Source organism: Pseudopodoces humilis, chromosome 32 (genome assembly GCF_049639895.1).
Source record: "Pseudopodoces humilis isolate 2021_Gansu_Grassland_sample_001 chromosome 32, ASM4963989v1, whole genome shotgun sequence".
Lineage (NCBI taxonomy): Eukaryota > Metazoa > Chordata > Aves > Passeriformes > Paridae > Pseudopodoces > Pseudopodoces humilis.
In genome coordinates, this window is record NC_142231.1 from 376,880 (window position 1) to 398,342 (window position 21,463).

Below are 21,463 nucleotides of genomic sequence, written 5' to 3' on the forward strand. Positions count from 1 at the left end.
ATGTCCCCAGCCCTTGGGGGTGTCACTCGCGCTTTGGCCACGTCGGTCACACTGAGGTGGGGACACAATAAAGTCCCCAAAGGGATGGCGGTGGCTGTGTCCGTGCCTGGAGCTGTTGGGGGGGTCCCTGCCCGGCCCCGGGATCCCGGGAAGGAGCCCAAAGACCCCGGGAAAGAGCCCCAAGACCCCGGGAAGGAGCCCCAGAACCCCGGGAAGAAGCCCAAAGACCCCGGAAAGGAGCCCCAAAGACCCCGGGAAGGAGCCCAAAGACCCCGGGAAGGAGCCCCAAGACCCCGGGAAGGAGTCTGAAGACCCCGGGAAGGAGCCCCAGGACCCCGGGAAGGAGTCTGAAGACCCCGGGAAGGAGCCCCAGGACCCCGGGAAGGAGCCCAAAGACCCCGGGAAGGAGCCCAAAGACCCCGGGAAGAAGGGACCACGGTCCCTTTGTCCCCGGGCTGTCGCTGTCCCCATCCTGGCCGCTCCCCGGACCCCCCGGTGGCACCGGCCCAGGGCGCTGCAATTCCTGGGAAAGGGAAGTCCCGGTGGATCAACAGTCCCGGGGCTTCCCCGTGGAGAGCAGCCAGGGCGGGATGATCCGGGATTATCCCCGCGGCCCCTCCGGCACCGGGGGCTGGATCCCAAAACCCGGGCGGGGGGGACGGTCCCATCCCGGGATGGATCCGGCTCCTCCAGGATTCCCCCCCTGTCCTGGGGGTGTGTGGGACCCCAAACCTGGCTGGGACCCCCCGGTGCCACCCCCATCCCGGTTCCCCGTTCCCATCCCAGAAATAATCCCGGGATTTGCTGTGGGCACCCCTGGGGAAGCCCGGGTGGGGCAGAGCCGGGCTCAGCACATTCCATGGACACCTCGGAGCCCGCGGTGCTTCCCGGGAGGGATTTTGGGGGGATTTTGAGGGGATTTTGGGGCCATTTGGGATGAATTCATCCGATGGGATGGGGAACAAAATAGCACAAAGAGGTTCCTCTTGTGTTCCTGCCTCCCCGCGAGGCCGTTTGGGGATTAACTCCCTGATCCAGGATTCCAATTCCCTCCTGGGGGCTCTGGCTCTGCCTCCCGGATCTCGCTGCCCCAAATCCCTGCCCGGGGCACGGCTGGGCTCTCCTCACCCTCCTTTTCCCACCGGGAATGAACGGGACGCTCGGAAGCACCAGGAACAGGCAGGAGGGTGGCACAAATCCTCCCTCGGGCGCTGGGATGATGGAAAACACCCAGGATTCATCCCTCGGCTCGGCAGCCAAAGGGAAGGATGCGGCCAAGCCGTGGGAGCCGCTTCCCACGGGGAGCGGGAGCTGCTGGGGGGGCAGGGAAGGAGTGGGGGGAGCCGCCGGCCCCGTGTCCTACATTTGGGACTGGCTTTGCTGTGGGGTGTCTTCGGTCCCCGCTGGCATCGCATCCAGCCCCGAATCCAGCCCCAAATCCAGCCCCAAATCCAGCCCTGAATCCATTCCCGAATCCAGCCCCAAATCCAGCCCCAAATCCATCCCCAGCCCCATCCATCCCAAATCCCTCTCTGTCCCCCATTCCCACCCCATTTCTCACCCCAGTTCCCACCCCCATCCACCCCCGCAGGACCCAGAGCCTCTCCCGGGTCACATCCCCGAATCCCGAGCCCTCGGAGCCGCTGCCAATCAATCATTCCCTAAAATTCCCTAAAATTCCTCCAAAACCCTTTTTCCTAAGCGTATCCCGGGATCGCTGTCAGCTCCGGCCACGCTCGGCTGCCCCTTTCCTGGAGAGGACGGGAATTGTTTCCCAAGCAGCTCCCGGGAATGATTCATCCCGATTTTCCGTGGTCACTCCCTGGCCTTGGCCTTGGAGCTCCGGGCTGGGACCAGCTCAGCCCTGGGGAGGTTCCGAGAACTATCTGATCCCAAAAACCAGACTGGGATGTTCTGCCCCATCCCAAAACGGGACTGGGATGTTCTCCCCCATCCCAAAACGGGACTGGGATGTTCTGCTCCATCCCAAAACGGGACTGGGATGTTCTGCTCCATCCCAAAACGGGACTGGGATGTTCTGCTCCATCCCAAAACGGGACTGGGATGTTCTCCCCCATCCCAAAACGGGACTGGGATGTTCTGCTCCATCCCAAAACGGGACTGGGATGTTCTGCTCCATCCCAAAATGGGACTGGGATGTTCTGCTCCATCCCAAAACGGGACTGGGATGTTCTGCTCCATCCCAAAACGGGACTGGGATGTTCTGGGGTGTACTGAGGTGCTCTGGGGTGCACTGGGATGTCCTGGGGTGCACTGGGATGCTCCAGGTGGGACCCAGGGAGTTCTGGGGAAGCTCTGTGGATTCAGGAATTGCTCTGGGGTGCTCTGGGGTGCCCTGGAGTGCACTGGGATGCTCCGGGTGGGATCCAGGAAGTTCTGGGGGGGCTCTGTGGATTCAGGAATTGCCCCGGGGTGGGGCTGGGCTGTCCCGGGGGGGCTGCGGGGCTAATCCGGGCTAATCCTGCCCTGGCACGGGCACCTCCCCACACCTGGAACATTCCCGAGCCCTGCCCCAGTCCCTTCATAAGGGGCAGGACCCGGTCCCGGCTCATCCCCGCCGTGTCCCGGTGCTGCTCCGTGTCCCGGTGCCGATCCGTGTCCCGGTGCCGATCCGTGTCCCGGTGCTGCTCCGTGTCCCGGTGCCGATCCGTGTCCCGGTGCCGATCCGTGTCCCGGTGCTGATCCGTGTCCCGGTGCTGCTCCGTGTCCCGGTGCCGATCCGTGTCCCGGTGCCGCTCCGTGTCCCGGTGCTGCTCCGTGTCCCGGTGCTGCTCCGTGTCCCGGTGCCGATCCGTGTCCCGGTGCCGATCCGTGTCCCGGTGCTGCTCCGTGTCCCGGTGCTGCTCCGTGTCCCGGTGCTGCTCCGTGTCCTGGTGCTGCTCCGTGTCCCGGTGCCGATCCGTGTCCCAGTGCCGATCCGTGTCCCGGTGCCGATCCGTGTCCCGGTGCTGATCCGTGTCCCGGTGCCGATCCGTGTCCCGGTGCCGATCCGTGTCCCGGTGCTGATCCGTGTCCCGAATCTGCCGCGATGATGAAGATCTGGACCGCGCTGCTGCTCGCCGGGCTCGCCGGCAGCCTGGCCACGGCCCGTGGGCAGGGGACAGCGGGGGACAGCGGGGGACAGCGGGGTGGCACTGGGGGGACACCGGGGGGGTCCTGGGATGGCACCGGGATGGCACCGGGGGACACTGGGGGGACACCGGGGGGGTCCTGGGATGGCACTGGGGGGTTCCGGTGGGGGCGGGAGCGGGGTCAGGGTTCCTGGGTGTCCCCAAACTGGCCACAGGTTGCAGGGAGGGGTCCTGGGGGTCCTGGGGGTCCCGATGCTACCTCTGCTCTTCCTCTCGCAGGACCCGTGCAGGAGGTGAGTCAGGAGGGGCTCCTGGCGGAGCTCGGAAACCTCCTGGACCCCAAAGGGGAACCCCTGGGGCTGCTGGGGCTGCTGGACTCCAAAGAGGAACCCCTGGGGCTGCTGGACCCCAAAGAGAGCCCCGAGGAGTCCGAGGATCACGAAGAGAGCCCCGAGGAGTCTGAAGAGAGTCCTGAAGAGTCTGAGGATTTTCAAGAGAGTCCTGAAGAGTCTGAGGATCACGAAGAGAGCCCCGAGGAGTCTGAAGAGAGTCCTGAAGAGTCTGAGGATTTTCAAGAGAGTCCTGAAGAGTCTGAGGATCACGAAGAGAGTCCTGAGGAGTCTGAGGATTCTGAAGAGAGCCCTGAAGAGTCTGAGGATCACGAAGAGAGTCCTGAGGAGTCTGAGGATTCTGAAGAGAGCCCTGAAGAGTCTGAGGATCACGAAGAGAGTCCCGAGGAGTCTGAGGATTCTGAAGAGAGCCCTGAAGAGTCTGAGGATTTTCAAGAGAGTCCCGAGGAGTCTGAGGATCACGAAGAGAGTCCTGAAGAGTCCGAAGATCACGAAGAGAGCTCTGAGGAGTCTGAAGAGAGCCCTGAAGAGTCCGAGGATTCTGAAGAGAGCTCTGAGGATTCTGAAGAAAGCTCTGAAGAGTCTGAGGATCCCGAAGAGAGCCCTGAGGAATCCGAGGTTCCCGACGAGAGCTCTGAGGAGTCGGAGGAGCTCAGCGTGGATCCGACCCTCCTCGGGGAGCTGGCAACCAAACTAAAAGGTTTGAGACCCCCCCAAAACTCCCCGGGCCCCCCAGGGAGGGGCAGATCTGGTTTGGGACCCCCCAAAACTCCCCGGGCCCCCCAGGGAGGGGCAGATCTGGTTTGGGACCCCCCAAAACTCCCCGAGCCCCCCAGGGACGGGCAGAGCTCTGGGTTCTGCCTCTGTGCCGGGGTGGGGTCGGTGCTGCCGGGTCAGGGTTCCCGAGGGTGGGGGAGGATCCCCCACCCCCGGCCCGGTGGCGTCTGACGGGGGCCAGGACGAGCCAGGGCATCATCGCCACCGCTCTGGGCGGCTGCGGGGACCCCCAGGAGGGGGTGAGGAGCCCCTCGGGGTGCTGGAGACCCCCGGTTTTGCCCCCGCAGAGGTCGAGGCAGCCGAGAAGAACGAGGGGGTCCTGGCTCTGCTCACGGACGTGCTGGACCGGCTGCTGAACGCTCTGACCACCAACATCATCGGGTGCGCACGGGGGGCTCGGGCGAGGTCAGCGCCCCAAAACCGGTCCCGCCCCCTCCTCGGGCCTGGGTGGGGGGTTTAGGGGGCAGCTGGGGGGTCCCAGGGTGGGACTGGGGGGGGGGCTGAACCGGGGCTCAGCTCTGCTGCGTTTTCTTTCTTCCAGGTGAGTGAGGAGCACCGAGAGCGCTTCCACGGGGGCTGGAGCACGGACCCCCCGAGCACGGACCCCGATCCCCCCGGGCCGGACCCCCCGAGCACGGACCCCACTCCCCGCTCCAGGCTCGGCTCATCCCAAATAAAGCCGATCCCAAACGCAGCCCGCCGTGTCCTGCCGGCTCTTCCTGGGCTGGGGGAATGGGGCTGGGGGCTGTTCTGGGCTCCAGCAGTGAAGGGAGGACCCCCCACCCCATCCCAGTGCCCGTGGGGGCCTCGGTGCCCGTTTTGGGGTCCCAACCGTGTGTTCAATCCTTATCCCAATTCCCCCCGGGGATGGGGGAGCCCCCCAGCCGTGCCTCCTGAGCCCTGGAGCCCACCCCACAGCACTCCCCCGTCCCCAAATTCTCTGCCCCACTCAGAGTCGGGCCCCGTCCCTCTTTTGGGGAGGGGTCGCTGTGTCCCGAGACCCTTCCAGGATGGGCAGGGACAGCTCGGGGGTCCCCACGGGGGTGTCCCGGAGCTCTGAGTGGGACCCCAGCGTGGTCGGGGGGGTGGTCGGGGACAGCTCTGCCACACCCAGCATCTCCTGTCCTTGTCCCTTCCCCCGGGGGGGTCACCGGCCTTGGGTGGGGAGGGGTCCTTGGGGACCCTGGGGACCACCCTGGTGCCACGGCCGGTCCCATCCCCCCCTCCCCGGGTGTCCTGTGGGGGCCGAGCTGTTGGATTGGCAGCTCTGACACCCCCCAACCCCCTCCCCAATCCTGGGGGGGGGGGGGGGATGCGGTTTCCATGGAGACGGCGATGAGGTGGCAGCTCCGTGGGAAGCGGGAGATCTTCCCGGGGACGGGGGAGGGAAGGATCAGAGGGGATGGAGCGAGAGGGGGAAACATCCCCGAGTCTTTTTGGAGCCGCCGGACGCTCCCGAGGGGCTCCGGGATCAGCCCAATCCCGGTTCCGTGAAGTTCTCGGGGTTGTTCCCACCCCCCAAAAGAAAAAACACCCCCACATGGACCCAGGACACGCGGCTGAACTGGTGCGCACTGGTTTCCAGTTTGGGAACCTCGCGGCTCCGTTTCCGCTCTCTGGTCACCTCCCCCTAACTCAAATCTCCCCGAAATTTCTGATTTTCCCCTCAATAAATTCCCTCTAGGAGCAAACCCAGCCCCTCCCGGCGCAGGGAAATGTCTCATCCCGGTGTGAAGAGCTGCCTCATCATCCTCCTCCTCCTCCTCTCTGGCTGACATCTCACCGCGCCTCCTCCCACCGCTGCCGGGCAGCTTTTTTCCCCCAAAGCAGCGTTTTTTGGGTCGTTTTTCCCCAGGGAAAGGCGCATGGAGCCAGCTCCGGGAGCTCTGGGATGCAGAGCCCGGCTGGGAGCCGGCCCAGGGATGAGGAGGGGGCGGAAAAATGAATTCGGTGCGAAGTCGCAGGTGAGAGAATTCACAGCTTGACAAAAATCAGCTTTTCCGGCTGTGGTTTTTTGGTGTTTTTTGGTTCCCGGTGAGCAGAGCCGGGCTGGGGTGAGTGGGATGTCCCCAAGGAGGTGGCACAAGTCGTTCCCGACAGCTCCTGCCGCTGTCATTGTCCCCCCCGAGCGATGGATTTGGGGCTGGGATCACTGAAAATGTCCCCAGATCGCGGGAATTGACCTCAAAATAAAAGACGGAGCAGAAAAAACGGAGCGGGGACATTCAGGGACCCTCCCCTCCCCTCCCGAGGTTTGGGATCAGCAGCTCCTGGGTGGGCACATCCAGCTGGACCTGCCGGTGACGTAATCGGCACGGGTGGTGACGTGTGCGTGACGTCATCAGCTCCCAGGTGGTGCCACCCATCCAGGTGAGCTCCTGCTGGGGAGAGGTGGCGCCAAAAGGCCGTGAGGACCCCAGTGGGAGCACTGGGGGAACTGGGAACACTGGGAGCACTGGGAGACCCTGGGGACACTGGGGACAGTGGGGGACAGTGGGGACACTGGGGACACTGGGGGACACTGGGGGACACTGGGGGACAGTGGGGACACTGGGGACACTGGGGGACACTGGGGGACACTGGGGTCCAGCCTCCACCCCACACCCCCGAGGCCAGGGAAGGTTTTTCCCGGCTCTGGAGGCCGCGGTGAGGAAGAGGATGAGGAGGAGAAAGAGGAAGAGGATGAGGAGGATGAGGATGGGGATGGGGATGAGGATGGGGCGGATGGGGGCGGGGGCGGCCCTGGGGGGCCGGGACACGGAGCCCCCCGGGACCCTCCGCCCCCGGCCCGCTCGGGATGCGGATCCAGCTGGAAGCTCCGCCCGGATCCTCCCCTCAGCAGCCGCCCTCGGAGGAACCGATCCTAATTAATTTCGGTTCATGGAGTAATTAATGATTTGCCTGGGAAAACTCGGGAAATCCGCGGAGCCGCGAGGGGAGCCGAGGGTTCCCTGCGATTTCCCGACCCTGTAAAACCCCCCCAAACAACCCCCTGGACCCCGAGGAGGGGGTCCCTCATCCCAAGGGATTTTTCCCTGGAGCTGGCGCGGATCCCCCGCTCCCTCCGGGAACCGGGCGCGGCTCCACGCCTGGGTCGGGGCCAGGCTGGCCCAGGTGCCGCCGCGGGCCCCGGGGGGATCCGGGGCCGTTCCGGGGGGGGTTCGGCAGCCCCGGCTGCGGAGCCTCGGGACAGGGGCGGCAGCTGGGCGAGGACGCTGCCAAACGGGCAAAGCCGTGCCCGCAGCTCAACATCTGGGGCCCGCGGTGGCCGTCCAGGCAGCAGTGTCCCCTCCTGTGCCAACTCCTCCTCCTCCTCCTCCTCCTCTTCTTCCGTGCCCTGGGAATGTCGGGACAGGCGCCGGGAGCCCCCGAGCCTGAAGGAACCGGTGCCAAAAAGGGGGGACCCCCCTTGCCGGGATCCCCTGGAGTCCTCGCTGTGACCCCAGGCAGCAGCGGGGGGACCCCGGGGTGGCACCCAGGGGTGCGGGGTGTGCGTGAACCGGGGTCCTGAGAGCCCAGGGATGTGCTGGGACCCCAAATCTTCCCCAGGTTCCCCGGGTAGTGCCCGACCCCAAATCCTGACTCTCCACATCCCCCCGGCCCCCCCGGGCACTTCCCAACCCCAAATCCTGACTCTCCAAACCCCCCCGAGCACTTCCCAACCCCAAATCCTGGCTCTCCAAACCCCCCCGAGCACTTCCCAACCCCAAATCCTGACTCTCCAAACCCCCCCGAGCACTTCCCAACCCCAAATCCTGACTCTCCACATCCCCCCAGCCCCCCCGGCCAGTGCCGAGCCCCCACCCCACACGCAGAGGCTGCCCAGATCCCCTCGAGCCCTCCCGCCCGGGGATCCCAGCCTGACCAAGTCCCGGCTCCCCCCAAATCCCGCCGGGATGGGGGTCCTGGGGACCCCGGGGGGGCCGGGGGACACCCCCAGGGGGGGCTCGGCTGCTGAGGGCTCCCGCCAGCAGAGGTCAGCTCCGGCCCGGGGATGCGGGAGCCGCTCCCGTGCGGCTCCGTGTGCGATTCCCGGTCCGATTCCATGGGATTCCCTGTGAGATTCCATGTGAGATCCCCGTGAGACTCCCGGTCCAATTCCACGGGATTCCATGTGTGATTCCATGTGTGATTCTCTGTCCGATTCCATGGGATTCTCCGTGAGATTCCATGTGCAATTCCCGGTCTGAATCCCTATGCGATTCCCTGTGATTCCCTGTCTGATTCCATGGGATTCCCTGTGAGATTCCTGGTCCAATTCCATGGGATTCCATGTGTTATTCCATGTGCGATTCCATGTGTGATTCCAGGTCTGATTCCCTGTGATTCCCTGTGTTATTCCATGTGCGATTCCACGTGCGCTGCCACCTCCCTTCAGGGGGTGACACGAGGGACCCCTCCACGAGCCGCGTTCCCAGCAGGAAAAATTTCCTCTGAGGGGTTTCCTGGGGGTTCCCAGCAGGAAAAATTCCTTCTGGGGGGGTTCTTGGTGATGTTTCCAGCAGGAAAAATCCCTCTGAGGGGTTTTCTGGGGGTTCCCGGCAGGAAAAGCCCCTCTCGAGGGGGTTCTGCTCCACGAAGTCCTTTTTTCCCTGTCCCCCCCAGCTCCCTTCCCAGCTCCAGGAAACCGGAGCAGGAAAAAGGGGAAGGGGAAACTGAGGCAGGAGCCCTCACTGTCGCCCACACCCGCCGGTTTTGGGGGGCGGGAGACGCCCCCCGAGTGTCCCCAACCCCTGACGTGTCCCTTCCCCATCACCAGCGGCCATCGGGGTGGGAAAATCCCCCCGGGAACCCTCGCTTGGATCAGCCGGGGGGGGTTGGAGACCCCAAAACTGAGCCCAGGGGGACCCCCGGGGACCCCCGGCCCCTCGTCCCCACCCCCGCGTCCCCTCTCGCCGGTGCCACCATCGCTCAAAGTGACAAACACGGGTCAGCGAGCGCTGGCCGCAGCCCCCTGCACCCCCCCGGGGACCCCCGGCCCCTCGTTTCTCCCTAATTACATTCCCCAGTGTTATGCAAATGAGGCGCAGCTGCCGGGATTAAATTAGACCCCGTTAATACGCGCTAATTGCGCTTCCGCACGGGCCCAGGAATTCCAGCCGGGCTTTTCCCAATATTTACTCTGGAAATTTCCCTTCCCCCGGGGAGGGGCAGGGCTGGGATGAGCCTTCCTCCTCCTCATCACCCCAAACTCGGCCCAATTTGGGGAGGGGGGCTTTGGGGGGTGACCCCACCCCGATTTCCAGGTTGGGACATCCTGGGGTGGAACATCCCTGGACCAGGTGGAGAATCCCAAATCTCGCTTCGTTTGGGCGCTGCTGGAACCTTCCGGAAGATTCCGCGTGAATCCTGGAGCTGTCCTGGTCCCCCGCGGCTGAGGAGGAAGAGGAGGATGAGGAGGAGGAGGAGGATGATGAGGATGATGAGGATGATGATATGATGATATGATGGTGATGATGATGATGATAAGATAATGATGATGAGGATGATGATGGTGATAAGATGAGGATGAGGAGGAGGATGAGAGGATGATGATGATGACGAGGATGATGATGGTGATGATGATGATAATATGATGATGATATGATGATGATGGTGATGTTGATGATGATGATGATGACGAGGATGATGATGATGGTGATGTTGATGATGATGATGATGACGAGGATGATGAGGATGAGGATGATGAGGATGATGGTGATGATGAGGATGAGGATGATGATGACAATATGATGATGATGATATGATGAGGACGAGGATGATGATGACGATATGATGATGATAATAATAATATGATGATGATGATGATGATGATGCTTTCGGGGGAAAATAATGACAAAAAGGAAAAGGAAATAAGGGAAGAGGAGGGGAAGGGAATAATGGGAGGAAAGAGGAAGGGAACAGGGAAAGGGAATAAGGGAAGGGAAAGGAAAAGAAGGGGAGGAAAGGGAAAAGGGAATGGGGAAGGAAAAAGAAAAGGGGAAGGAATAAGGGAAGGGAAAAGGGATGGGAAAAGGGAATAAGGGAAGAGGAGGAGAAGAGAATGAGGAAGGGAACAGGGAAAGGGAATAAAGGAAGGGAAAGGAAAAGAAGGGGAGGAAAGGGAAAGGGGAAGGAGGAAGGAATCAGGGAAAGGAAGAGAAGGCGATAAAGGAAGGGGAGAAGGGAAATCTTTGCCGAGCGGGGCCGCGGCCGCCGTAACCCCAACAGTTGCGGGGCCCCCTCACAATGGGATCAGCCGGCGCAGACAAAGCCCCGCAGCCCCCCGAGGGTCCCGCGGCCCCAGGGGGAGCCCGGGCCGTGTCCCCCCTTCCCCGGGGCTCCCACCGGCCCCTTTGTGCGGGTGCCGGGACCTGTTGGAGCCATCTGTCAGGGGGGGCCCGCAACAGGCAGATTTATCGGCCGCAATCTGTTCCTGCCGCCCGGCCGGGGAGCCGCGGAGCCGACTTAATGAATTAATTAGTATTCGCCGTAATCCCGGCCTGCCGGGGCCGCGCTGCCGAGCGCTCCGGGGCAACGGGGAAAGGTCCCGCGGGGATCTGGGGAGCAGCGGATGGATGATGAGGGGTGGGGGGGGTCACGGGGCTGATTTTTGGGGGTTTCATCGCTGTCCCCACACATCGCTGCTGCCCCGAGGTGGGGGAACCCCAGGTTTGAGGGGCCCTCCCAGTCCTCAGGACGAGTAAAATGACCCAGGGCCCCCGGAATTTTGGGGAGGGGGTCTTTTTCTGTCCCCCGAGGGCTGCCGAGCCCCCTTCCCCTGCCTGTCCCCAGCTCGGCCGGGCCCCTTCTGGCTCTGCCGAGGGCTAATTACTCCCCTTCGCTCGCTCATTACAGCCCAGAGGGGGTCGCAGCCCCCGCGCCCACCCCCCAGCACCCGGCTGGGAGCCGGTGTCACCCTCGGTGTCACCAGGGCAGTGCTGGCACTGTCACATCGCGTCCTGGGGCTGGGCAAACTCGGGGGGGGGGGGGGGCCTCATCCAGAGGGATCCATCCAAGGGGGCCCGTCCAGGGATTCCCAAAAGTCGGGGATGTCCCCGAGCCCCCATCCAGGGATCCCCGCGGGCCGGGGGTGTCCTCGAGCCCCCATCCAGGGATTCCCAAAGACCGGGAGTGTCCCCGAGCCCCCATCCAGGGATTCCCGAGGGTCGGGGGTGTCGCCCCCCGCCAGTCCCCAAGCCCGGGACGCTCGGGCGCTGCCGTCGGGGTCCCGGTGGGGCCGCGGGAGGAGCCGGGCCCGGTCACTCCCCCCCGTGGGAGGAGCCACGCGGGACCCGCGCCCGGGCAGGAGCCGCGGGCAGCGCGGAGCTCTCAAACCCGCCGGAGTGCGGATCCGCCGGTGCCCGGTGCCGCCCCCGGTGCCGCTCCCGGTGCCGCTCCCGGTGCCGCTCCCGGTGCCGCTCCCGGTGCGCTCCCGGTGCCGTTCCCGGTGCGCTCCCGGTGCCGCTCCCGGTGCGCTCCCGGTGCCGTTCCCGGTGCCGTTCCCGGTACCGTTCCCGGTGCCGCTCCCGGTGCCGCTCCCGGTGCCGCTCCCGGTGCCGCTCCCGGTGCCGCTCCCGGTGCGTCCCCGGTGCGTTCCCGGTGCCGCTCGGCGGGAGCTGCCCCCGCCCCCGGCGCTGACCCCGCCATGTCCCCGGGCGAGTGACACAAGTGACAGTGGGGACTCGCTGCGGTGCCCAGGTAAGGCCGGACCGGGACTCCCTGCGCTGCCCCCGGCGGGGCTCTCGGTGCTCCCGGTTCTCCCGGGATGGCGGAATGGCGGGACCCCGGCCCCGGACGGGGGATTTGAGCCCCCGGGGGTGCGGGATGGAGCCGCGCGGCCGGGAGGGGACACGGCGATGTGTGACAACCCCCGGGATCAGCGGGGCCGGGGTCTCGGTGGGGATGGTGGAGAAGGAAGCGACTTCCTCAGGCAATTCCCTCCCTGGGTAATTTCTTCCCGTTTTTCCTTTTTTAATTTTTTTTTATTATTATTTTAAATTTTTTTTTTCAATTTTTTAAAATCAGTATTTTGCAGAGGGAAAGCAAAATCCCCTTAAAAATTCCCATTAAAACTTCCAAAGAGAGAACTTTCCCCTGGAAATGCTGGGCAGGGCCGCGGGCTCCCCTCCAGAAGGGACCCCAAAAACCGGGAATTTCCTCCCGCGATGGATCCCGGTCCCCGGGAGCAGCGAGGAGAGGGAGGATCCCCGAGCCTGGGGGGGGAAAGAGACCCCCGGCTGCAGCCTGGGGGGGGGTTTGGGGCAGATCTGCAGCTTTTTGGGGCCGATCTCGACGGGGCCATCCCCTCATCCCACCAGAGGGACCAGCCGGACCCATCCCCTCACCCCAAAACCTTCCCCGCCCGATTCCCCGGCCTCTGGTGCTCCGCCAGGAGTTAATTGGGGATACGACAGCAATTAACACCCTAATCCCGCCCGGGAGCCCCATCACGCATATTAAAAGCGGGATTTTCCGCCTGGGATGGTCGGGAAAGGGGAGCAGCGGCTCGGGCAGCACTTCCAGCAAAGCCGCTTAGGGGCTAAAGCTTTATGGAATGAGTCAGGGACGGCGGTGGGATTTGGGGGGGCTGATTAACGGGGAGCCGGGGCCGCTCCCGGTGCTGCCGCCGAGGGCAGCGGAGGCTCAGGGAAGGAAAATCTCAGGCCGGGAATTGTCAGCGGTGATGCGGCGGTCGGGGTGGAGGGAGCGGCGGGAGGGATTGGGGAGTGGGAATAACCCCGAAATGGGGTGGTTGGAAGCTCTGGGAAAGTCGCTGGAGCTCAGGGAGAGGCGTCGGCGGCTCCCAAATGAAATCCACCGGGAACTGAGAGGGGAAAAGGTGGGAAAAAGGGATCCGGAGGTGCCGGGAGCTGGGCTGATGTGTCCGGGGGAGAGGATTTTCCCAAAGTGCTGAGGATTCTCCCTCTGGAATCCATTCCCATGTCCCTGTCCCTGCCTTGCAGAGCCCGGGGATGCCCCAGACCTGCTCCAAGCCCTCGGACATGGCCGAGCTCGTCAGCAGCCAGGGCTGGATGGACGAAATGCCGGGAGCCAAGGCCGAGCTCAGGGAGGGGAACAGCAGGACCGGCCCCTTCGGGCTGCTGCCGGCCCTGACCGAGGAGCACGACAGCGCCGAGGAGGAGGAGGAGGAGGAAGAGGAGGGCGAGAAGCCGAAGAGGAGGGGCCCGAAGAAGAAGAAGATGACCAAGGCCAGGCTGGAGCGGTTCCGGGCGCGGCGGGTCAAGGCCAACGCCCGGGAGCGCACACGGATGCACGGCCTGAACGACGCCCTGGACAACCTGCGCAGGGTCATGCCCTGCTACTCCAAAACGCAGAAACTCTCCAAGATCGAGACGCTGCGGCTGGCCAGGAACTACATCTGGGCCCTGTCCGAGGTGCTGGAGACCGGGCAGACCCCCGAGGGGAAGAGCTTCGTGGAGATGCTGTGCAAGGGGCTGTCGCAGCCCACCAGCAACCTGGTGGCCGGCTGCCTGCAGCTGGGCCCGCAGCCGCTCTTCCTGGAGAAGCACGAGGAGAAGCCCCCGGCCTGTGAGTCCGCCCTGGCCGGGCACTCCTTCGGCTACCAGGGGCTGCCCAGCCCCCCGTACGGCTCCGTGGAGTCCCACCTGCTGCACCTGAAGCCGCCGGCCTTCAAGAGCCTGGTGGAGGCTTCCTTCGGGAGCCACCCCTCTGACTGCTCCACGCCGCCCTACGAGGGGCCCCTGACGCCGCCCCTGAGCATCAGCGGGAACTTCTCCCTGAAGCAGGAGGGATCCCCGGAGCTGGAGAAATCCTATCCCTTCATGGCTCACTACCCCTCGCTCAGCCTGGCTGGAGCGCACGGACACGGCTCCCACTTCCAGAGCTCCGTGGGTCGCTACGAGATCCCGCTGGACGTGAGCTACGAGTCCTTCGCGCCCCACGCGGCCGGGCCCCAGCTCGGTGCCATCTTCAACGAGTAGCGGGGTTGGGGTGGGGGGAAATGGGGCGTGGAGCCGTTCCCAGCATGGCCAGGGCTGAGGGACCCCGAGCATCTCTGCAGGACACCTGGAGGTGGCCATGGCACCGCGCTGCTGTCACCAGGAGCCACGGGAGCCACTCTGAGCTCCCAGTGGTCACTGCCGTGTCCCACAGAGATGCTCCCAAAGGTTCTTCCTCCTCCGGGATGTCCATCCTGGCACGGGATCCAGCCCCATCCGGCCCTTGCATGGTCCGTGGGACATCCCTGACAGCCCCTGGGGGTGACCGGTGTCCCCTCCCCACGCTCTGCTGGGGTCTCGGGTGTCCCAGTCCAGCAGTGGCCGGGTGGGAACGAGCTGGACACTTGTGGGAAATTCCTCACCTTGGAAACTTTTCCTTCTCCCATCAGGGATGGAGGGACAATGTCCAGGGGTGGAGGGACAATGTCCAGGGATGGAGGGACAGTGTCCAGGATGGAGGGACAATGTCCAGGGGTGGAGGGACAGTGTCCAAGGATAGAGGGACAGTGTCCAGGGGTGGAGGGACAGTGTCCAGGGGTGGAGGGACAGTGTCCAGGGGTGGAGGGACAGTGTCCAGGGATGGAGGGACAATGTCCAGGGGTGGAGGGACAATGTCCAGGGGTGGAGGGACAGTGTCCAGGATGGAGGGACAATGTCCAGGGGTGGAGGGACAGTGTCCAGGGATGGAGGGACAGTGTCCAGGGTGGAGGGACAGTGTCCAAGGATGGAGGGACAGTGTCCAGGGATGGAGGAACAACATGCAGGGATGGAGAGACAGTGTCCAGGGGTGGAGGGACAATGTCCAGGGGTGGAGGGACAATGTCCAGGGGTGGAGGGACAATGTCCAGGATGGAGGAACAGCATCCAAGAACAGTTGTCCATCACCCAGAGGCATTGGTCCATTGCCCAAGGATGGTGTCCTGTCATCCCTGGACATCCCAGTCCCTTATCCGGGGTCACCAGCCAGTCCCCGTGGCCACCCCTGCACCCCTCCCAACCCTCAGCCCTGGAAACCTCGGATGGGATCCCACCAATCCTTCCCAGCTGGAAAAGGATCCACAGATCTCCCTTCCGGGACCTCATCTCCTCTCGGTTCATCCCCTCCCCTGCCCCGAGCACCAACAAAAACCTGTCTTAATTCCCCATTTTATTTATTAATTCCCGTGTGTGTGAGGGGGTTCCTAATTTATTTCCTCCCCTTTTCCGTGGAAACCCGGGACGTGCCGGGCGTTTTTCCCCTGCTGTCTTCCAGGCTCGTGGTGGGAATTCCCTTCTCGGAGCCGTTGTGGGTTTTTGCCGTGTATTTATTAACCATTATTTATTTAATTTATTTCCCTCCCCCGCCCCTCACCACCTGAATTTTTTGGTGTTTTTTTTGGGGGGGATAAATCCCGGTATTCCCATATTTAATACCAAATTCTGTATTTAAAGGCCATTCCAGGGATTTGGGAGGAGGATCCTGCCAACAGCTCCCAGCTCCTCTGTGAATTTCCAGCAATAATTTTAAATGCTATGCAACCGTTTCCATTTTTATTTTTCATTTGTTTGGGTTTTTTTTTTTTCCAAAGGAAATCCAGGCAATTATTTTTGATGTCCCGCTGGCCTCGCGAGCCCGGTTGGCCAAATCTCCCTGGTTTTGTATAAAGTTGGGAATTTGGAGATGGTTTGAGGTCCCTGCCCAGCCCCCAGGTCCTGGGGCTCCTTCCCTTTTGTACTGAAAATGTTTTATCCTTTTGTAAAGAGCAGATTTGGGGTTTTTAGCTCGAATAAAGTCGTGGTCTCGTTTCAAGCAGCTTCACCCGGGGGCTGTTGTCTCCTTTTTGGGGGTGCCGGGGTGAGGGTGGGGGGCTCAGAGGATCCAGGTGGGATCCCCGACCTCGGGGCTCTGTGGGGGATTTGGGGTGCCGGGAACGGGGGCTCAGCAGAGCCCTGGGGGGAATTGGGGGTAGCAGGAAATGGGGTTCAGGACAGACCCGGGGGTTCCGGGGGTGCAGAACAGCCCTGGCGCTCCCGGAGAGCTTTGGGAAGCTGCGATGTGTCCCGGCTGCTCCGCGTCCTGGCTTCACCCCGTCCCCTCCCCCGGGTGCCTCCGTCCCTCTCCAGCTGCGCCCCGACCCCTCGGCAGCGTCTGGCGGCCGTGGGGGGCTCGGGGACCCCGCTCCACTTGTCCCCTGTCCCCGCTGTCCCCGCGCCGGCTGTGCCGGAGCCCGGGGGAGCCGCCGCCGCTCCCCGCAAGCTGCGCCCGGCTCGGGCTGAGGGCGGGGGGCTCTCCGGGGACCCCCGCAGCTGCAGCCGGGCCGGGGGGGCCCTGCGGGGCCGCTCCGAGAGAGAAACGGGCAGGGAGGGGAGAGGGGGAACCGCGTGGGTCCCCAAAAAATGAGGGGAGAGGTGGGTTAGGGATGAGGATGGGGATGCGCCGACCTGGGATGGATTTAACGGGATGGATTTACCTGGGATGGATTTACCCGGGATGGATTTACCCGGGATGGATTTACCTGGGATTTACCTGGGATGGATTTACCCGGGATGGATTTACCTGGGATGGATTTACCCGGGATGGATTTACCCGGGATGGATTTACCCGGGATGGATTCATCTGGGATTTCCCTGGGATCACCAGGTCTCTCCCTGCCCAGCTCCGGGGGCTGCCACAACCTGGGAGTGTTGGGGGGACCCTTCCCGGCACGGACAAGCGACACAAACGTGTCACCCACTCGCAGAGGGGACACCCCCACGGGGCTGTGACACCCCCACCGGGGCTGTGACACCCCCACCGGGGCTGTGACACCCCCCTGAGGTGCCCTGGGCTGAGGACAGCGGCCGCTGCCCGCCAGGGCCGAGGCTCCAGCTGTGGCCCCGGCCCCTCTCTCCCGCTGGCCACTGGCCAAGCCCCGCTCGGTGCCAGCTCCCCCGGGCGCGTGTGCGCCCTTCCAGCAGCCCCAGCCCGTGCCAGCAGGGCCGGAGCCGTGCCAGGCCGGCGCTCGGAGGGCACAGCTGGCCCCCGGCTGGCGCGGGGAGGGGGCTCAGAGCACCCGGGGGTGTCCCCCGCGTGTCCCCGCAGGACACCGGCAAGGGGGGGTCAGCACTGCAGCACTCACCTCGCGGAGCCGTGGGGAGGGTCCCGTGTCCCTTTTGGTGGTCCCTGGACAGCCCCCAACTCCTCCCAGGGGTCCCAAAGGTGGGGGGACACCTGGCAGGAGGGCTCGGAAAGGCTCCCAGTGCTTTCCCACCCCTCCCACCTGGACAATTCCCGTGGGGGGCATTGGGGGGTCCAGCCCGAGGGGACCCCCTGTCCCACCTCCCCCCGTTTGGGAGCAGCCCCCGGCCCCGGGGGTCGCGGCTCGGGGTCGCCCTGGTTTTTCTGGGGGTGGCCAGGGCTGGATAATTGCTAAGTCCCCCTAAAGCCCGGCTTTCAGAGCTGTAATTCTGATATTTGCCTGTAATCTGATAACACCGCCGGCCTGGAGCTCCTAATGTGCCCGGCTCGGGAAACCACGCGGATTTTCCCACTAAGCCGGGATATCGGGCCCTGGGGTCTCGATTTAATCGTCTTTTCCCCGCTGAGGACGGCGGATTTTGGCCAGGAACTTTTCCTGCTGGTCGGAGGGGGGAGAGGAGCCGCCGCGGTCCCGGGAGGATGGAGGAGGTGACCCTGGGGACCGGGAGGTGGCAGGAGGGGAACCGGGGGATCCGGGGGGTCGTGCAAGGCCGGGAGCCCCAGGTGCAAAACCCCTGGAGCTGTCACCTTGTGACACCCACACCGGGCTGTGACACCCACACCGGGCTGTGACACCCACACGGGGCTGTGACACCCACACGGGGCTGTGACACCAACCCCGGGCTGTGACACCCACACGAGGCTGTGACATCCACACGGGACTGTGACACCCACACCGGGCTGTGACACCCCCACCGGGCTGTGACACCAACCCTGGGCTGTGACACCCACACCGGGCTGTGACATCCACACGGGACTGTGACACCCACACCGGGCTGTGACACCCACACCGGGCTGTGACACCCCCACGGGGCTGTGACACCCACACCGGGCTGCGACACCCACACGGGGCTGTGACACCCACACGGGGCTGTGACACCCACACCGGGCTGTGACACCCACACCGGGCTGTGACACCCCCACGGGGCTGTGACACCAACCCCGGGCTGTGACACCCCCACGGGGCTGTGACACCAACCCCGGGCTGTGACACCCACACGGGGCTGTGACACCCACACCGGGCTGTGACACCCCCACCGGGCTGTGACACCCACACCGGGCTGTGACACCCACACCGGGCTGTGACACCCACACCGGGCTGTGACACCCACACGGAGCTGTGACACCCACACGGGGCTGTGACACCCCCACCGGGCTGTGACACCCACACGGGGCTGTGACCGACCCGGGGCCGGCTTCTCCTCTCCATCAGCTCAAGGGGGTTGGTTGGTCCTGGATGTGAAGGTGGGAGGGGGTGTCCCATTCCTGCAGCATCATCTGTCTGTCCGTCCATCCATCATCCATCCACCCATCCATCCATCCCTCTGTCCCTCCCTCCCTCCATCCCCTGCAGGCTGCGCTCCCCGGCCAGGACGGGAATTTTGTCACCGAGGGCCGGGAGCTGTCCCCAAACCCTCCAGGGCGGGGATGGGATCGGGGCCGTTCTCTCCACCCCGTCCCAGCAGCCCCGGGAGATCCCCGCAGCCCTCCCGGCATCTTGGAGGCCCCCGGAATTCCATCCAGCCCCTTCCCTGCCAACGCAAACCCTCCCAAAACATCGCGGTTCGGGTGTTTTATTTTCTGTTCTAATACAAGTTCGGCTTTAATCCGCAGCAGATAAACCAACAGCGCAGAGATTTGGAGTTATTGACGAAGTCTCTGCTCGGGTGAGATTAGAGCTCGGCTTAACGATGTTGCGGGAGGGTTTGGGGACGGTTTAATCAGAATTTGTACAGGAATAATCCCATCTTTAAACTCGTCCCTGGGCCAATCCCTCCCAAGTTGTAATCAGGCGGGGGATGAAGAGGCCTCGGGGGTGTTTCCAGCCCCAAATGAGTCGGGGGGAGATTTCTGTGGGATACTGGGGAGAAATTCCTCCCCTGGGAGGGTGGGGGAGAGGCTGGGGCTGGCCCAGGGATGGGGAGAGGGTGACCCTGTGACCCTTCCCCCGGCTCTGGGTGTTCTTCGAGCTCCCTCCCACCCCAAACCATCCCTGGATCCTCTCCCCAATCTCCCACTCAACCCCCAACCCCGGCCCCGCCATTTCCCCACCACGAGCTCCTCCCGCCGCGTGCCTCAGTTTCCCCACACCCCCCTCCCCCTCTCCCTCCCCGGAACCACCGAAGCCTCGCCCGTCTCCAGCGCCCGGCGGGGACGCGGCGGCTTTTGTGGCTCCGCGGCGCTTTTCAGGGAGCACAAAGGGGCCCCGGCGGCACAGATGGAGCCTTTCAGAGGGGAGCCGGGCTCCTTTCGCCGTCTGCCGCCGGGCGCTGCCTCCCGCCGCCATCCCCCTTAATTGAATCCACACTTTCATAGCTCATTACCCCCCTGATGGATTGGATTAGCGGGGGCTGCGCCCGCCGGGGAACAGTTGTTGGCTGCTCCGCTCTGCTCCGCGTCCCCGCGGGCGGCGACACGAGGCTACCGGGGGGGACCCCGCGGGCCACCAAAGGGCGAGACCCCGGGTTGGGGTACCCAGCGAGCCGGGCCAGCTGCGGGGACCCCCCTCGGCATCCCTGGATTCGCTTCCAGGCCCTTTGGGACGGTGCCATGGGGTGCCCCCCGCGCCCCCAGATGGGTGCTGGGGGGCGTGGGACCCCCCGGAGGATGCGCTGTGGGGTGTCGGAGCGCTTGAGGGGCAAAATTTGGGGTGCTGGATCCAGCGGAGGATGAAATTTGGGGTGTTGGGGTAAGGTTTGGGGTGCTGGATGCCCCGGAGGATGAAATTTGGGGTGTCGGGGTAAGGTTTGGGGTGCTGGAAGCCCCCAGGGTGGGGTTTGGTGGTTGTTCGGAACAACCTCTGGAAAAGCAGGGATGGGGGAGCAGCTCCAGACTGGGGGGGGGGGGGATCAGAGCCCTCCCCCTGCCCCTCGGGGGGGGGTCGCGCAAGAAAGGGGGAGGGGATCCGCCTCCCCCCGCCCCAAAACGCGGGCAGGACCCCGGCACGAGCCGCCCCCTCCCCATCCCCGTGTCCATATGGGACCAACGGCCGCCGCTCCCTCATTAACCCCTGCTCCGGGGAGGACCCCCGGCCCAGCTGCCAGCGATGCTCCGGGGGTCTCGGGGGGGCTCTGCTCTGCTCTCCCCCACCCCTTCCCTCCTCTGGGTAAATCCCTGGTGAAGGAGGATTTGCCATCCCAAAAACCCGGCAGGGCCCGACCCCTCCCCGCCGCACCCCTGGGCTGGGGGATGCTCCAGGGGGTCCCTCCCAGCTCGCGGACCCCCCCGCGGTCATCAGGGTTGGGTGTTTTGGGGTCTTTTCTCCCCTAATTCGAGGTTGCTGAGACTCTTCGGGAAACTCAGGAATTCCCTCGGGTTTGTTTTTTTTTTGGGGGGGGGGTGGGATGGATCCAGCGGTGCCGCTCTGGGGCTGGACCCAGCTGGGGATGGAGTGAGGAGTTCCGGGGCCGTAAATGGTTTAGCAAATCCCCTTCCTCATCCTCATCCTCATCCTCTTAGGCCGAGGAGGAGCTCCGGGACCAGATGTGGCCGGAGCCCCATCGGGGCAGTTACGGCCGGATCGGTTACGGGAGGGATTAGGGAAGCTCCGGCTCCCCAGGGCCGCTCGGATTAGGGTCTAAAACCTCGGGCTTTGCTTGGCGGGGGCTCAGCTGGAGCCGGAACCTTCCTCATCCTCACCGGGGCTGCCCTGCCCGGTCTGTGCCGGGATAAATCGCGCCGGGATCTCTCCTGGAGCCGTTTCCAAGGCGGGAGGAGCCGGGGCAGGGAGCGGAAGGGGACAGAGCATTTTCTCCGCCTGGGAACTCGAATATTCCTCCTAAAAAACATCGGGGGTCTCTGGTGCTTCTCTGGGGTCTCTCAGGGATCTCCCCTGGCCCTGGGTAGGGGGATGATCCCGGGATTCCGTGGCCGGCAGCTCCTTCCTCCTCCTCACCCAGTTCCCTGTGCCCAGCAGAGCGCGGGAAAAAAAACTCAAAAAACCTCTGTGAAAAAGGGGAAAAAAACCCCAAAACCCACAGTGAACAAACCCCAAAACCCACGGTGAAAACGGGGGAAAAAACCCCCAAAACCCACGGTGAAAAAAACCCCAAAACCCACAGTGAA

General features: G+C 64.1%; 2 protein-coding genes across 2 annotated transcripts; both read left to right on the top strand.

Moving 5' to 3' along the window:
* On the top strand, positions 1-4,764 carry LOC148182348 (uncharacterized). The gene is made up of 6 exons (XM_088068719.1): positions 1-56; positions 238-408; positions 1,420-1,465; positions 3,470-4,142; positions 4,507-4,624; positions 4,761-4,764. The coding sequence occupies exons 1-6, from the start codon at positions 1-3 to the stop codon at positions 4,762-4,764; spliced, it is 1,068 nt and encodes a 355-aa protein (XP_087924845.1).
* A 6,823-nt stretch (positions 4,765-11,587) lies between these two features.
* On the top strand, positions 11,588-15,928 carry NEUROD4 (neuronal differentiation 4). Its single transcript, XM_088068812.1, has 2 exons — positions 11,588-11,899; positions 13,165-15,928. The coding sequence occupies exon 2, from the start codon at positions 13,174-13,176 to the stop codon at positions 14,161-14,163; it is 990 nt and encodes a 329-aa protein (XP_087924938.1). The 5' UTR covers positions 11,588-11,899; positions 13,165-13,173; the 3' UTR covers positions 14,164-15,928.
* Positions 15,929-21,463: the final 5,535 nt, after the last annotated feature.

What these genes read in the sequence shown, in the direction of transcription:
- NEUROD4 (XM_088068812.1), top strand. Translation starts at nt 13,174, where the DNA reads ATGCCCCAGACCTGCTCCAAGCCCTCGGACATGGCCGAGCTCGTCAGC.
- LOC148182348 (XM_088068719.1), top strand. Translation starts at nt 1, where the DNA reads ATGTCCCCAGCCCTTGGGGGTGTCACTCGCGCTTTGGCCACGTCGGTC. An exon ending in CCCAAAGACCCCGGGAAGGA is followed by an intron (nt 409 to 1,419) that starts GCCCAAAGACCC and finishes CATCGCATCCAG; the next exon opens with CCCCGAATCCAGCCCCAAAT. An exon ending in GCTGGCAACCAAACTAAAAG is followed by an intron (nt 4,143 to 4,506) that starts GTTTGAGACCCC and finishes TTGCCCCCGCAG; the next exon opens with AGGTCGAGGCAGCCGAGAAG.